This window comes from Cynoglossus semilaevis, chromosome 1, assembly GCF_000523025.1.
Source record: "Cynoglossus semilaevis isolate Cse_v1.0 chromosome 1, Cse_v1.0, whole genome shotgun sequence".
NCBI lineage: Eukaryota > Metazoa > Chordata > Actinopteri > Pleuronectiformes > Cynoglossidae > Cynoglossus > Cynoglossus semilaevis.
In genome coordinates, this window is record NC_024307.1 from 28079968 (window position 1) to 28097658 (window position 17691).

The 17691-nt window shown below is 39.7% G+C and overlaps 2 protein-coding genes and 1 long non-coding RNA gene across 3 annotated transcripts in view; 2 read left to right on the plus strand and 1 right to left on the minus strand.

Annotated features, from left to right (window-relative positions):
- The first annotated feature begins 1559 nt into the window (after positions 1–1559).
- On the plus strand, positions 1560–3884 carry LOC112487780 (uncharacterized). The gene is made up of 4 exons (XR_003051200.1): positions 1560–2909; positions 3006–3473; positions 3583–3641; positions 3739–3884. It is a non-coding gene; the product is annotated as an uncharacterized LOC112487780 (long non-coding RNA).
- A 2876-nt stretch (positions 3885–6760) lies between these two features.
- Positions 6761–13198, minus strand: LOC103388909 (palmitoyltransferase ZDHHC3). Its single transcript, XM_008324131.3, has 9 exons — positions 13011–13198; positions 12178–12266; positions 11967–12040; positions 11450–11562; positions 11313–11374; positions 10744–10861; positions 10498–10570; positions 10158–10341; positions 6761–9477 (listed from the first exon to the last, which is right to left on the minus strand). The coding sequence occupies exons 1-9, from the start codon at positions 13133–13135 to the stop codon at positions 9386–9388; spliced, it is 930 nt and encodes a 309-aa protein (XP_008322353.1). The 5' UTR covers positions 13136–13198; the 3' UTR covers positions 6761–9385.
- A 509-nt stretch (positions 13199–13707) lies between these two features.
- Positions 13708–17691, plus strand: part of LOC103388902 (serine/threonine-protein kinase 26-like) — a 12080-nt gene continuing 8096 nt past the window's right edge. The window contains exon 1 of the mRNA XM_008324114.3: positions 13708–13993. Within this exon, the coding sequence (XP_008322336.1) occupies positions 13973–13993 (21 nt within the window). The 5' untranslated portion in view covers positions 13708–13972. The remainder of the gene's footprint in view (positions 13994–17691) is intronic.

Here is a 17691-nt window from a genome sequence, read left to right on the forward strand (position 1 = left end):
TCGTTTTTATTAGTTTTAAACTTCATACCTAAAATACATTCACTGAACAATTCATAACCAGCACTGCAGCTGATGTTTATCTCTGCGTTATTTCCTCATACCAGCACCACCGTCAGTTTCTCTTTGTGTGGTGTGAAATGAATGTAAACGTCTGGGTCATTTACTGTCTAAGCCAAGAACATGACACTCACGCTCTTTCTGCTTCTGATGGCCATCGGCAACAATCAGGGGACTCCATTCTTTGGGACTGTGATGACATTTGACCCCAAGACGATCAATAATGGAAACATCACGGTACGTTTAATTTTGGACATGCTGTTAGAAATACAGCAAATGAATTCTGTTGTCAAACATTTGGCTATATTTTCACCATAGAATGTCTGAATACCCTTGACTTCCTTCAAGAAGATTGTTGAGGATTGTTCTGGTTCAGTGTGGTTGTCATGTGTAGATGTTAATGTTAGTGTTAATGAGAGAGTCAGTGAATGAGATCTTTATGATTTGGTCTTAGATCAGTTATTCCTCTGTCTCTTAGTTTGTTCACTATGAAAGAGAATTCTAAGACAAGCAAAAGAAGTTTAAACCACTCATTCCACCATGCCCAACAAAAGTCCAATAAAACTCAGGGGTTTTATTTTGCAGAGACACAGCACTTGTTTATCCACTGCTACACGCATCACTAATTACAAATGTGGTTTTTGTGTGTGTGTGTGACTTCACTGTTTGAAACCTATTGCTGTACCCTAAGCAGCAGTGAACGAGCCGTTCCTGTGTCACTCCAAAATTAAATCACTGACTTTCTCTACAGACCTCAGTGCTATATAAACTTGTTTGAAATGTTCATTTAAAATTCTGCCTGAAAAGAAATAAGCAATCTACTCAAATGTATTACTTGGGGATCTCTACGTATTTGAACAGATATATATTTTAGATTGACCTTAGTTATGCAAACTGACCACAGGAGGCAGAAGTGAACCAGCAGTTGCTGTGTCCCTCTAAGCCAAAACCACAAGACATTGCGATTGTTTGGAAAAGTCTTTCCTAATCATTTCAACTGCAGGTGGTTTTCCGATACAAGATGACGTTCCAGAGCTGCAATGACTCAATTTCCTGGAACTGTGAAGACTGTGAGATCATTACTTTGGTGGTGAACACAGTCTTCAGTGAGAGCAGTGGACAGTGGTGTCAGAGAGAGGGAGTCCTGACTGCGTTGCCTCGCTCTGACCCTATGATCCTCAGGTCAGTTATTCAAAGAACACACTGTCCTAGGGTGTTTGATTTGTTTAGCTGTAATGAAGGTTGGTCATGTTATACTAAAGCAACAGTTTATCACCTACAGTGAATTTGTTTGGCAGTGTTTGGCTGCTGCGGACATACACAGACAATTAATAATATTACTACTGCAATATTGAGTGAAAATATTGCAGTAGTCCAGTAGGGATGACTTGTTGTGTACAAATGGAAAAGTTATATATACAGAGAAACGTACATGGAGGTATACATTTACATTTGGGTGGAGGTATATAGATGGGTAGAAAATACAAGCAGCTTTCCAAAAAATAATACTTAAGAGCAGTCACTCCCAACATGTAGTACAAGGACCACTAGTGGCATTTGTGGGCATTGTAGGCATATGCTGAATTTTGCCGTATGTCATATGCTTATTATGCATATACTTATAACAAATCAGAATTATTATCTTTTATTGTTTTTACTTTGCACTGAAAACATCTACAGACTGGAACTATTGCTTACGAGTAATTAAAGTATTATTCAACAACCACTGAAATCAACTTCGATGTCACACCCAACATTCCTATGAATGTTGTCACACAGGTCAGTCGGTACCAAATACCAAATTACTTTCTGCGTCAAACTACAGCGGGGTTTAGCTGTTATTGTAAAGGTTGGTGCTTCCCTTTGTTACTGGACACAGTACATGTTAGCTGACAGCTGCTGGTGCAGTGGTAGGCTGAAATTCCACTCTCCAAAGCTTTGGCAACAGACTTCCTTCCAAAGTTGATGTCGCTGACTTAATCACACGTTGCTGTCTATGGTCAACACAGAATGAACGGCAGTGCCTGGATAAGTAACAACAACGGTGTTGACACATTCCGAGCCTTGACACTGGTGGATTTGAACACACGATCTGACACAGGAAAAATCAACAAATCACCTCAAACCACCACGCTGCCAGTCCTGAGGTAAGACCTGTTAAGACCTCTGCTCTGTTTAAAGAAAGCATCCTCATTGTTGGCCACGTCCATGTTCTGTAAATTATAAAGCAGCGATGTATTCAGCGATCTTCTCACTGCTTGTGACGTCTCAGAGTGACTATGACCTCTCCCCAGGTGAGATAGAACGTAACAGTCTAGGTCCAACAACCTTACCCACCAGTACCTGTTACTACTAGTCTCGCCACATTGTTAGGTTCCACAAATGTCATGCTATTTCTTAAGATTAAAGAACTGTAAACACACTGGTTTCTCTTAATGTTTTTCCTCAGAGTTCCTTCAAATTGTCCCAGACATATTAGCCTGTTAGCATTCGACCCTGAGGGAGATGTGGTGAAATGCAGATATGGCACAGAAGAGAGTAATGAGTGTGACCTCTGCACACAGCCGTCCGTTCTCCACCTCACACAGGTCAGCAAAAGCCAGTTCATGAGCTTTTTTTAACCCATGACCTGCTCCACTCCTGAGGATCCTCATCATCTCATCTCATCTTTTAGGAGTCATGTGGCTTGTCCTTCAGTGGCACCAACAGCAGTGCTGAGGGGCTGTATGCAGTCCAGCTGATGATGTTGGACTCCCCAAGGCAAGATATCACCATAACCACTGATTTTGGGCCTGTCCTACTAGACTCCAACAGTAATATCAGTGAAATTCCTGTCCAGTTTACCTTTCAAGGTGAGATGTCCCTCAGTCAAAGTCAGAGACGACAGACGATGTGGTACTACTAGGATTATGTGCTAGTATTTATTCATATTCATGTTTTTATTGCAGTTGATCCTGCAGTGCCATCCTGCACAGAAGGGCTTTACTTACCTGGGTTTCTGTCTCCCACACCAGCCAACAGAGCTCAGTTTAACACCTCTGTTGGCCAGACCATTGAGATCAGGATCAAGGCCGAATCAAACATGTCTACGTGAGTCAACGGAGAGTGCTGATAAGTCAATTTATTTATGACTTTTTTGTTAAACTAAATGTTTATTAATTTATTCAGTCTCATAGTCGCTCTTTGCCCACATCATCCTCAGACTATATTAACGTCTACTTAGTAAGGTGGATTGAAAAGCATCTAAGCCCCATCACTTCCTGTTGTGTAAGGATCTTAGAGCTGCTGTTCAGTGGGCCGTTCAACATCAACCAGGCCATGTCAGCACCAGGGGAGTTCATCCTGAGCTGGACTCCATCTTTCATTGAAGGTGGAGAACACCATCCCATCTGTTTTGTTGTCCAGGGAGTAAATAAGTCAGTACTTCACTCATTCTTCTGACTATTAACTTCAGAAGAAGCAGAGCTAACATAAACCGCTGGAACTGTTTGGTTTAATACAGACTGCTTCCATTTCATCCCACAGCGCCACCAAGTATCATTCTGAGATGAGATGTGTCATTGTCAATGTCAACGTAACAATTGGTGAGAAGTTTCTGCTTTTGCTTTTTTGCTTTTGCCACAAAGGTTTATTTTTTGTTTTTGCCACAATAAAACCTGTCAATTTCCTTGTTTTTTTTAGAATCTACAACTGCAGTGACACAAATCTCACCTGTATCTGAGGTCAGCAGTATCATACCAACAACACCCGCAACTCCGACCAGTACAGAAGGAACTACAACACCAACAACAACCACTATAACTACAACACCAACAACAACCACAATAACAACACCAAAAACCACTAAAACAACAACCCCAACAACCACAAAAACAACAACAACACCAACAACCCCTATAACTACAACACCAACAACAACCACAATAACAACACCAAAAACCACTAAAACAACAACCCCAACAACCACAAAAACAACAACCCCAACAACCACTAAAACCACAACACCAACAACAACCACAATAACAACACCAAAAACCACTAAAACAACAACCCCAACAACCACAAAAACAACAACAACACCAACAACCCAAAAAACAACAACACCAACAACCACTATAACAACAACACCAACAACAACCACAATAACAACACCAAAAACCACTAAAACAACAACCCCAACAACCACAAAAACAACAACCCCAACAACCACAAAAACAACAACAACACCAACAACCCAAAAAACAACAACACCAACAACCACTAAAACTACAACACCAACAACAACCACAAAAACAACACCAAAAACCACTATAACAACAACACCAACAACAACCACAATAACAACACCAATAACCACTATAACAACAACACCAACAACCACTATGACAACAACAACACCGACCACCACTTTAACTACAACAACACCAACAACCACTATAACAACAACACCAACAACAACCACAATAACAACACCAAAAACCACTAAAACAACAACCCCAACAACCACAATAACAACAACCCCAACAACCACTATAACTACAACACCACCAACAACAACCACAACACCAACAACCACTATAACTCCAACAACCACTATAACTACAACACCACCAACAACAACCACAACACCAACAACCACTATAACTACAACACCAACAACAACCACAATAACAACACCAAAAACCACTAAAACAACAACCCCAACAACCACAAAAACAACAACCCCAACAACCACAAAAACAACAACCCCAACAACCACTAAAACCACAACACCAACAACAACCACAAAAACAACACCAAAAACCACTATAACAACAACACCAACAACAACCACAATAACAACACCAAAAACCACTAAAACAACAACCCCAACAACCACAAAAACAACAACCCCAACAACCACTAAAACCACAACACCAACAACAACCACAATAACAACACCAAAAACCACTAAAACAACAACCCCAACAACCACAAAAACAACAACCCCAACAACCACAAAAACAACAACCCCAACAACCACTAAAACTACAACACGACCAACAACAACCACTATAACTCCAACACCACCTGGACCCCCCCCTGTGGTAACCACAACACCTACGCCCAGCAGCACAGTAAAAGGTACTGTATGACCTTCTCACCACGTCACACCTCAGCAGATTTCTCGTTCTCAGGTTCTATTCTTACAATTACAATCTATTCTTATTCTTTCCAAAAAAAGGAACAATAATAATAATAATATTAGTAGTTGACCATCTCTGATCTCTGTTGCGCTGCATTATCCTTTCTTGGCTGCATGTGGCGAGATCAGGCCATAGAAGAGTGTATGTTCCTGGTTGTTGGGATGGGGGGGCTCTCATTTCTTAAAGAACTCCAGTTCTGAGCCCTGGCTGACAGAGGGGTACTAAACTCGCTCCGACAAACTGAGTGTAATTCAAAGCAAGCAGTTTAGGACACACACCTTTAGTCTAGTGACTCGCACAATTTCCACTGTCTGTAACTCTGGAGCAGTGAGGGGCCTGTACAGATGGATGAGCTGCTGCATTACTCCAGACTTCTACCAATGGCCACCTTTAAATGTCAACATTCATGTGTTTCCAGTTGTTCTGCGTATGAGGGTGAGGATTTCCTCTGCCGGGTCACTGACCGTTGAGGAGATCAAGAACGTCGTCCTCCCCCAGGTCAGTGCCTTCATCTTCATCATCATCTGGTGGCGCTGAAAACGTCAATGAACAGTATAGAGTTACTTATACATTAGCCAAAAATGGCCATGACGAGTGTGACATGAGCAACATTAGCAGCTAAATTGACTTAAATATAAAAAAATTAGGGTTGAACCGAATATTCTGCTACCAAGAAATTTCTGTCAAAAAGGCCCCAAAAGTGCATTGTCAGTTTTCGGTCGTCAGACTTTTAACACACAACACGACCTAAACAGGATGTTGTGATGACGACAGCAAAAACCGGTGAGATCTAATCAGATCACCACACACCATCACGACTGTACTTGATCTGCATTATAAAGATTATTACTTGTATAAAGCAGCGTGCGCCGGAAAAGATCCAGGCCGCCACAGATGCAGAGAACCCATTTTCGTTTTCAGTTTCTACAAAACATTTATAATTTTGGTGCATCACTAAAAATCTATCTAAAATAGATAAAAGGTTTGTCTGAAAGCATGTTTCAACTGTTTTTTGTTTGTTTGTTTTTTTAGGTTAAGGAAGGACTGGTCAGTTATGGCACTCCATCTGGTGTCAACCTAGTCTTAGTTAATGTGGTATAATAATAATAATAATAATAATAATAATAACAATAATAATAATAATAATGGATACATTTAGTGTCAGTCTTTGAAACCAACACAGGCTGCCACGAGAGGCAGCATTAATTAATTGAACATAGCACTAATGGCTAATGGGTTAGCTACAATGTAGTACAAGTAGATACATGTTACTGTAGCTACCTATGGTATCAATAGCCTAAAATAGCCTTAATAGAGTGTGCATGAGTTAAGAAAACGTTAATAAATACTTATTTTTATATACAGTGTTTATATTTTTGTATATTTGTTGTACTGAGTTTAAAATAAAACATAAAAACTGGAACAATGTTTGTGGTTTTTTTTCTTGAACCTCAAACCACAGAGAAACCAGAGAATTAAAGACAAGAGTCAAAGTTCAGGAAACACTGACAGAAAAAGACATTTTAAGACGTCACTTTTACTTCCGGTTGAGGAGCAGCAGCAGATGCCAAGTTTAAAAACACAGTTTATCGTCAGAGTGTAAACATTTTTCAACAAAACAACTGATAATAAAATTCTGTTTTCACTTGTTTGTGAGAGAAAACCGCTCTAGGATGAAAATGCTCAGGTTTTCTCAACGAGACTTCAAAAACAGACCGTTTTCATCTTTGTAACATTTGTTCAAGAACTATTTTCAGTTCTCACTGAAGGGACTAGTGCTGAGAACCTGGAAGAGCACACAGAACTGTTTGGTTTTCAACTGCAGTGACCAGGTACTGAAAGTACTAGTAAGGTTGAGGAGCACCCCCAAAAAAGTCCCAGCTCCAGAAACAGAACATTCAGCGAGTACAGTAGCCGTGGGTTCTCAGGCTCACGGCACTAGCCTAAACTCCTCTGGACGTCTTTGGTACTGCAACACCTGCAGCAAATTTACAAACCATTCCTGATACACTTCTTAATTCCCAGTTCTGAAACTAGTTCCTAGAGTGAAAAGACACAGTTACTGGTAAAAGTACCTGCAGGGGAAAAACAGTCCCTGGTACTGATATAACTTTGCCCATTCAAGTTCCTCCTGCTCCAGGCTCTAGATCTGTCTGGGCTCCTTTGAAGTAAAAAGATAATTACTCTCTGGTATTGTTCGTAGTTTGTGGTGCTGTCCATATTCCTGGTACTAATCTCTGCAGGAGAGAGAGTCCAGTGTGACAGTGGTGTAGTTTCCTGTTTGTCCACAGGGGTTTAGTCAGGGTCCAGGGATTCGATTCCACAGCTGGTATTGGTTTGACAGTGAAGTTTAGGAAGAAAAAAAATAAACCAAAACAATAAAGTCAAGTAACTCAGCGTTCAGTTTCCCTCCCGTCTGGAAAATTGCACATTGTCGATATAAAACTTTTCTTTACAATTAAAACAAACAGTGGTGAAGCTGCCTTCAACTCTCCACACAATACTGAAAAGTTGTTCTGTGATGGAAAAACTAACAACACTTAGGTTTGTAACAACTTAACATTTGATCTTGGTGTGACTTTTATTTTGACTGTTCCATTAGTCAACATTTATCTGGGGACTAAAAATCAAATGTGGAGGCTGCATCCTGCAAACTCAACCCACAGTTCTCCCAGACAGTCCCACTTATAGAGCTGGAACTGTTTTGGGTCATAGAAAGTCAGAGGTTTTTTTTCTACCTTATACTATAAACCCCTTGTGGAGGTGCATGTCGTTCATGGAACCATCCATAGCATGAACTTTGAGTTCATGAATTGACCAGAGTTTTGAATACTTTTGAGTAAATTGCAGTACTTCACTTTGTCGTTCTATCTAAATTATAATGGAAGTTGTTTATAAAAATTGTGCTTTACCTTTACACACCTGATATTTACATTTTAAATATTAAATTATTAAAGCTGCAAATTTGACAGTTAATCAATTTTTAAAAAAGGCAACTTCACTGGTCATAGTATAAAAAATACACACAAATGTACTGTACATGTAGTAAAGAGTGAACAGAAATAACAATAATTTAACAAGAACGTCCTTCAGCTGAAGCAGAACCCAGTAGTGAAGCTGAGTTCTAGTGTGTTGTAGATCAGTAAACAGTTCGAATTCTTTCATGGCAAAAATAAATACAAATAATAATCTGTGGACAAAAATCACATGACCCACACATTTTCCTGCCAAAGATGGACAGACAACATCATTAATGCTAACGTTAAAATAAACGAATAATTTACAAAATGAGAAAAATGAGAGTGGGCCAATATTCACTGAGGTTGACGATTATTTCTGGGTCTGATCCCAGGATCGCTACCAAAAAGTATTCCTTTAGTTCTGATAAACATTTGGGAAAATTGCATCATCAAAATCATCAGAGATCAGGAGGGGGAAATCAGTGCCAAGCTGTTAAAGCTGTGTTTTGGACATAGATCAGGAAGAAAACGAAAATCATTAAAACAAAACTGCACAAAACAATATCTTGGTCTCGGTCATCCTTGGTCACCGTTACTTTCAGTATTTACGTTTCAGTAAGTTGTTTGTGTTTCACAGACAAAAAAAGTCTCAAGAGAAAATGCATGTGCCACAGCGCCACCTAGCTTAAATACTATTGAGACAAAAAAATCCCTTTAAATGCACCATTGTTATAAAACAAAAACCAAATATACAGGTAAATAAAACACAACAGGCTTGAATCCCTCCATGTTGAACCATCAGGGCTCATGTACCACTAATCACTATGGAAAATATTCACTGAATGGTCAATTTACAGCCAGATTCAACTATGTAGAGTGAACAAAATATGTTTGTAGTTTATCATATGAATCTGTGAAATTGTTTTAAAATCAAAGTCTTTATCTCCAATCTGCAGCAGGGCTGTGAAATGAACCAGCTTCAGAAAAACCTCTGAAGATGATACACTTCAATCAGTGTTATATACAAAAAAGATTGTTTAAAAAACAAACTGATGCTGGTCGTTGAAACACTTTTCACAGGACACACACACACACATATATATATACACACCGTATCTGTAGAAAGTCACTCACACACACACACACACACACAGGGTAAACCTTTGTGGTACTCTGTGGAGCTCAGACATCGTAGTCAGGCAGGGCAGAGTAGGAGATGCCTCCGACGGATGGAGGGTTGGAGTGAAGAGGAAGAAGCCAACAAAACACTGAACCTGTGGAGAAGGTGCAGCCAATCAGCTTCTTCAGTCTTTTTCTTATTTGTATATTATTTAAATGATTATTATGTAAAATGACCGTACATTTAGTCGGAAGGTTAAATAAACATGAGCTGCATAACAACTGTCAGACCAAAAATGAAAACGAAACGAAAAGGTCTCCACTAGTTAGCCATAATGAGTCAAATACAGAAGCTGTTTAAAACGTAGATTAAAAGATAAGCTAAAGGTTAGCCTGGACATAGCTGCACAGCTACAGTAACAGAAAAGAAGCTCAAGGGTGACCTTTAAAGGTTAAAGCCAAGCTAAGGGAATTTGAAGTAGAAAAAAGTTATTTAAACTTATAATATAAAATAATTAAATTAATATTGGCCTAAAATTAGCCAAAAAGTACCTGAGTGGACCAAAAGGCATCTTACTATTCCCTGACTAACTTAAAGCTACTTAGCTTTAAGTTAGCTTTAAGCTACTTAGCTTTAAGTTAGCCAACAAGTAGCAAAATGAAAGGTAGTGAGAAAAGAAACATAGCTAAATGAAATAGTTAAAATAAGAAATTGTTTTGCTTCACTGTGAAAAATAATTAAATGTAATTTAAAATTCACAATATCATCTTTCTTCACTCAAACATATTTCTGAGGGTTTATGCACCAAGACACAGTGTCAGTGTTTGACCGCACCTCTTCCAAACACCTCCCGCAGCAGAGCAATCTTTGGTTTCCGTGTGTGAGAGGAATGATGGGCCGGCTGTGAGGAGGAGGAGGAGGAGGAGGAAGATGAGGAAGAAGAAGCTCCTCGGTCTTTGATCATCAGTCTATTCTTCATGTGCTCGATGGGCGTCTCGTCTGTGATAATGGAGACCAGCTGAGGGACGGACAGCAGCAGAAAACTCTTTTTAACAGACGGTCAGTAAACAGTGAAAGGAGAGAAACGTCAGCTGCAGAAACAAACACTCAGCAGTATAGACTGTATGAACTGTGTGTGTGTTGGTCGAGTGTGCACCAGTGTGCAGGTCAGTACCTGATCGTAGAAGATGACCATGACAAAAACACCAAACAGCACTGACTCAACCAGCAGGATGATGTAATGAGCTCTAAAAGAAACAGGAAGTTAGAAGTTGGACTGAGAACTGACTCATTACTGACTTGGTTCAGTGAGCTGATACTGATACTTATATGCGACTTCTTTCCTAAATCTAAACAAAATATGTGCACAACAGTCTTCAGTTGGACTCGACTCTGCCACTAGTTTCTGCTGGACACTCACACAATGAGGTGTTTACTGGGCGACTCCTCTCCTTCTTTATCTGCGTCTTCTCTCTCGTTCCTGATCCTCCAAATCCAAGCAGACACAACGAGCATCAGGGAGTAGAGACTGGCAATTCCTAAAACAACCATGAAGAGGATCAACACAACCTCAGATACCATTAACTTCACTCTAACCTGGAAACTGATGTAGTCGCCCTCTAGGGGCAAATTAATTGAGCTACAACCTTGTGTTATTTCTGTGAGATATATTTCTAGTAGGCATTTCTCTCACACAAATGTCCATAGAGAAATAAGGGATTTAAATTCACAGAGAAACCGGAAACACGGCTGCCTCCTGTGGTCAATTATTGTCACTGCGCTAAACCTGAACAAAAAGTGAAATAACAAAACCTAGTGATGGAGGCTTTTGTTGAAAGATACTCTGCATCGTTTCATTCAATGTGATCATTTGGTATAAAATATTTGGTATAAAAAAACAAAGCTAATTTTTTAAGCTAAATATACTCCTTATGTACTTTTGAGATTTACACAAATATTGAACCTTTAGGAGACAAAGAGGAAACTCACCAGTGTAGAAGAGGAACTGGATGAAATACTTCTGGTTTAACTCCCCGACACAGTTATTAATCCTGAAAAACAGGACTCAGAATCAGAGACACCACTCAGAGACAGACGAGACAGAGGTTTGGAGCAGGAGTCCTCACCATGGACAGTGATGGTCCATACGTCGTATACACCTCTGACAGACACGGCAGTGATGAGCCCTGGGAGGTCTGTAGGTTTCACAGCGACTACAGACGGTCCAGCCTTCACAGCCCTGATGGGACGGTCCAGAAGAACACACACCGTCACTGTCTTTTAAAGCTTTTTTTAAAAAAGCTTCTTTTTTTTAAAGCTTTTAAAGCTGTCATGTTTATACATGACAGCTTTATTACCCTCACATACAATCTGATAAACTATTCATTAAATATTAATTGATTTTATATAAGATGGTTTAATGTCATCTTTACATGCACACAGACACACAGACACACACACAGCCAATGAACTCACAAACATATATAGACAAATACACACAAACAGTAGACACAAAGAAATACAGTAACAACACGTTAACACGTTGATGACAGACTGTTATTTGGCCTCAGTTATGTGTAGACCAAATGAACGGTGTCATGTGAGGAGTCAAAAGGAAATCTGGAAGTGAAGCGTGTGACTCACTCGCTCGCTTATTCGAGATGACTGTGAGCGAAGGTCCGAGAAGTCGATGGCTGTGTCTGGAAGGGGAACCATTCCTGCAACACAAGTACACCAAGCAGAACACCTCTCTAACAGTCGTCTTCACTGACTGTATGTGGGGGGGGCTGTCTGTGAGTGTGTGTCTGTGTATGTTTAAGTTTGTTCAATGAGAGAGCAAGAAAAATGAACTGACCAGGATCAGAGAAGACCGCTTTGGAGTGACAGGCCAGGAGGAGCAGCAGGATCAGGTTAAAGACGGATCCATGTAGAGAGCACCACACACTGACAGATACACACACACACACACACAACAATACAACATCCAGCCACACATTAATGATTTATATTTATATATATTCAACTATGTAATTAATATAAACAACATTCTTAAACATATTAACATACATATTTATATATAACATTTTTAATGATCACATACACAGCAATAAAAGGACAAATTCATTGTCTGTTTACACAAAGTGTGGGTGTGTTGAAAAATATTTTAGAATAGATGTCGAATTTGAAGATTTCAACGTTTAAAAAGTAACAAGACGTCTAACCTGTTCTTCCAGTAGGAAATACAAGACATAAACTACTTCCGAAAAGTGATTGAGTTTCAAACGAAAACTTGTCTAATGTGCTTTAAAATTTTCAGCTGAACAAAGGATTAGTTCTGGTTTATTTAATGAACGCGGTGGCTAAAGTTGGAGAAGAAAATGTTATCATTTAATTAATTTATTTTTTTATCTTGATAGGATTTCTTGAATTGTGTCTGAGCAGGGGCGCAGGCTCACTGTTTTGATGCGTCAACAAGTAAACACAAATCATCGCGTCATCTAAAATCTCTTTAAGGCAAACATGTAATTAAAACAACTGACGTCACTGTCAAAATCGCGGTTTTGTTTGGCGTCATCAGAGAAAACCCACATCTCCTGTCAGAGCAGGCATATGAATGGAGACAGGTGCAGGCGCCATGTTTTAGGGCTTTTCAGCCGTTAAAACATATATTGAAACAGAAACACTCACCTTCCCGTGTAGGTGGGAATAAGGACATACTGAATGACCACATAGTCCGCGTAGAATACGCTAAAATAAGTCAAAATCAGGCAGATGACGCCGCACGGGTCTCGTCTACAGCGTAAGGACGCCATCTTGCTACAGGCCCCGCCCACTTGTGTGCGTCTTTCCGCATGACGTCAGTGACAGAATCAGAGACCGAAAGAGGGAGTTAATTAGTCGGGTTTTTTTTTTCACAGAGACCGAAAGAGGGAGTTAATTAGTTGGGGGTTTTTTTCTATTTATTTTTTAATAATTAAACTAATAATTAGTAATAAAATGAACTTGAACTTGTGTTGGGGCTCTTTGCTTTGTCGGTAGTTTCTCTCTGGAATTTTTTGGAACATTTTTCCATCAGAATTATAGCTTTATTTATTTAATAATTAAACAAATTAATTATTACTTTTCATTCCTCGTCTGTACTCAAATGTCAAACCTTTGAAGTAAATTAAAATAAATTGACTTTAGTCTGTCAGATAAAGTCGTTGATTTCCCTCATGAATTCTGGTGTAAGAGTGGAGAGAGAAGCAGAAACAGTATAAGACCAGCAGGAGGCAGTATAAGAGAAAGTATACGACCAGCAGGAGGCAGTAAACACCCGTCAGTGAAATCCTGTGACTCCTCCTTCAGATGGGCGGGCCATACGTCATCTATCTCTCACACAGTGTCAGTACGTGTGCTCGTGCGTGTGCGTATGATTGTAGTTCGCTGGTTTCCTCAGTTTGTCCGTGTCTCTACCCTACAGTCGGAATAACTTCAGTCTTCGTCGAACTTTTGCTGGACTGTCATCTCTGTTGAACTACAAAGTGGGATTAATAGCACAGGAATAGGAAAAAACAAGAAAAAGGAGAAAAAGAGAATACGGGGAGTAGAGAGGAGGAGGAGGAGAGGAGGAAGAAGAAGAAGAGTGAGTTCAGACTCTCTGTGAAACCATGGAAGTTCCTGGTATGCAGGTAAGAGCAAAGGTGCAAAGGCTGGGAGGAAAATGGCCGCGGATTAAAAGAGTCAGTGTTTACCACTGTAATACCACAGTTATTAACGACACTTTAACTGATTATCCTTGTTCGCGTTGAAGTCTGTTATCGACCAAAACTGTCTTCGTCATAGCGATTAACCGACTCTTGGGAGAACAAATATATGTTAACATGGCGTTTTGGTAAAAAAAAAACGTATTAAAAAGTATTAGAATTATTCTTTGACTTCTTATTAAAACCAAAATATGGTTTAACTCAACTCTTTAAAGAATAGCACATTTGAATGTTAGCTTAAATTTGAAATAAAGTAGAAGTAAAAAATCCACTTATACAACTGGTAGTCAAAATGTGGATAAAAATAATAAATAAGGAAAACAGAAAGTCAGCATAGCATAACTACATTTAACCAAACAGGAGGTAAAGGTTAGCTTGGAAATTGGTAGAATTGTAGCCCACGAGAAATTTAAGTTTCAGTAATAACAGTGTATTAACTTAGAAATAAGTTAAGTAGCCATAAGACTGATAAAGGTTAGCCAATAAATAGTTTAGTGTTAGCCGAGATTAAACTTGGAGGATAGCCCAAAGCTAGCCAAACTGCTGCCAAGAAGATAGCAAAATAAAATCCAGGAATGCTTTACTGAAACTTAACTTAACTCAACTTAACTGAAATGTTGCAATTTAGAGTTATAGTGGCTAATACTGTCTTAAATTATGCTTATAGGCTAAGATATTAGTACGTTAACAGATAATGTTATCCAAAAAACTAAAAGTAGGTCGAGGGAGCAGTCCATGATTTGATGCTGTTCCTCCACATGGACATTACTGTGTCTTTATATTGTTATAAACCTCTTGACGTACGTGTGCAGTTCCTTTGCAGGTGATAAATGTGATTTTAGTCTGAAACCAGAGATGAAACTATTCATTTGTCCTTAATTAAAAGAAATTAATTAAAAGTTAATGGTCAGTTTTGACCATTAACTTTTGTTAATGGTCAAAACTGTTATTTCATCACAGCTCAAGTTCTCTGTCTGTGACCTCACACTGACATATCGTTGACCTTTGAACTCCACACAGACTTTGCAATAATATATATATATATATATATATATATATATATATATATATACACAAATATAAGTACACTGACATATTACACAGGCGTGGAGCAGACTGGATTCACACTTGTGTTTTGGACCTAGTCTCAGACTTATACCCTGCAAACTTGACTAAAACTCCTCCTGAAATATTCTCAGTGAGTTGGACTCGACATTTGAAACTATGAATGCTCATTTTAAACTTTACCTTAGTGACTTTCTCTGACTTGAAATCATGGGAACTCAACAGAGACACGTCCCAAACTTCTGTGCCTTGCTAAGTGACCCAAAACACAGCAACTGGACCTGACCCTGACACAACCGTTGCCCTAGTGACTCAGGCATCAATCGGCAGCCATTCTTTCTCTGGATTTGACAAGTTCTTCTTTAGTCACCTGGAGACTGACTTGCTGTAACTTTACTGTAGTGATTTCTATCTTTGTATTTGCTCTATAATCAACAACCCCATGGTCCTACAGTACTCAGGTCTTTGCCTCCTGTTCTCCAGGTTGTTGTCAACAGTCTACTCTCTTACAGGACTCCAGTGTCCCCAGACTGGACCATGTTCTCCACTGGCGTCTCTCTTTAGTGTCTAGACCTGGAGACAGTCACAGGTTTTAGTTTTAGACCATGAAGTCGGTTCAAACCAGCACACACTGTGTCAGACTCTGTCGTAGCAGTTGCCAGGTGTGTGTGTGTGTTTGTGTGTTAATGCCTCTCCCTCACATCAGCCACACCCACCTGAGACAAACAACAGGTCGAGTGTGTGTGTGTGAGAGAGAGAGAGAGAGAGAAAGAGAGAAATGGGAGCAGCCAGTCCCACAGGCTGACACACCTGAGATAAGGACCGACTGATGATCAGAGACTCGACGAGACTAGACAAGAGACTCCACCAAAGACCAAATCTAGACTAGACCTCGGACTATAACAAATATTAGACCAGAGACAACTAAAACGGAGACTAGATGGTGGACTGCTCTAGAAAGTTCATCAGAGAGACTGAATCAAAGGCCAGAGAGACTCTAGAGACATTACATCATTTATTTGATCCAAAAAAAATGCCAACGTTTAGCTACAATTTTTATTTTCAACTATTATGTTTTTAACTAGCCTTGACTGCTCTCACTCGTCCTTTTGGACCAACATTTTGTCATCTTTGTTGCTAGTTCTCAGGCTTTATTTAGACTGACTGAGTCCCTACAGGCCCGATGTCCTCTGACGTCCCTGGGAGAGGACACTAAGGCTTAATGTCCTGTGTCTCTGCTGACCTTTAACCCCTGAGAGGGTAATATCTTCAGCTTTAGCTAAACTTTCCCGCGCTCCTTTGTGTAGCAACGTCCTGGAAATGTAAATCAGCAGTTGGTGGAGAAGCTGAGAGAACAGAGAGCCTCCACAGAAACCGTGATCAAACACTAGGGAGTCTCCTCCTCGCCCTCCTCTTCCTCCTCGCCCTCCTCTTCCTCCTCGGCCCCCTCTTTCTCCTCGGCCCCCTCTTCCTCCTTCTCCTGCTTCTCGTGTCTCTAATTTTCACAGTCATCACGCTCAGGCCTGAAGAGACGAGGCTTGTGGTCCGAGTGTGTGATTATCAGCTCAGTCCAGACGTCTGTGGGCGGAGTCTGTGTCTCCATCATAATAAAACAATGACATGTGACCCTCAACAGTCACAGGGTTTCCCTCATGAATAAAGCTGAAAGAGAGACATTTGAACAAAGGTTTGGTGAAAATTTACCTGGCAACATCACAAATATTTAGATGACGCTGATTTTAACGCCATCTCATTGTTTACCAACAGAACAGTTCAGGAGTGACCTATGTCACTAGAGAAAGTCAGTGATTTCAACTCAGAGGCTGGTCCACTGGAAAATGCTTGGTTTTTTTCTCCCCTCTTTAAACACAAATGAATACTTTTTTTCCTTAAAGGAAGAATTGATGAAAGAAATCTTTCAGAGCAACTTATAAGGAGATTTAAAGAGGTTGAAGTAATGTGTGTGTGTGTGTGTGGTAACGTGTGTTTGTGTAATAACAGAGCTGCTGTTAAATTGACTTCCTCTGACTCTTCTGTTGCTGCTCCTTTTCTCTTACTTTTTCTGCTCTGCTTCGTCCTCTCCTCTTCTCCACGTCTCCCTGTTAAAACCTAAAAGTATCATTAGACAGAGACGGCAGTGTGTGCTGAGAGGGTGTGTCCTCTCTGTGGTCACAGTGTGTGTCTGTGTGTGTTGTGTTCCTTTTTTAGCTTGGGGAGGAAACAGCAGCATCACAGGAATATCTCTCGCTCTCACATACACACACAGTAAAAACAACATTTAGCTTTTCTCACTTCATGTTAAAAGTTTAAAAAAAACAAACTTAAATAATATCCTCCAGCCAATATCCAGTTGCCAGTTGTATCTTTTTGCTAACTTTCAGGTTTTTGGTTAAGGTTTACATCTTTTTTAGATCTTGTTGGCTAACAAACGTCTTTTGAGCTAACTTTTAGCTATTTTAGTTTGTTTATTTTTTTTAGGTGTAACTAGATTGTTGTTTGGCTAGCCATATGTGATTGTGTGAAAATAAAATCTAACCCTTCGGTGACTGCGACTTTCA

Coding starts and splice junctions, on each gene's coding strand:
- LOC103388909 (XM_008324131.3), bottom strand. CDS start 13,135: ATGGCGTCCTTACGCTGTAGACGAGACCCGTGCGGCGTCATCTGCCTG. Junction 11,563..11,966: donor CATCTCGAATAAGCGAGCGA/GTGAGTCACACG, acceptor CCGTCCCATCAG/GGCTGTGAAGGCTGGACCGT. Junction 9,478..10,157: donor GCGGGAGGTGTTTGGAAGAG/GTGCGGTCAAAC, acceptor CCTTCTCCACAG/GTTCAGTGTTTTGTTGGCTT.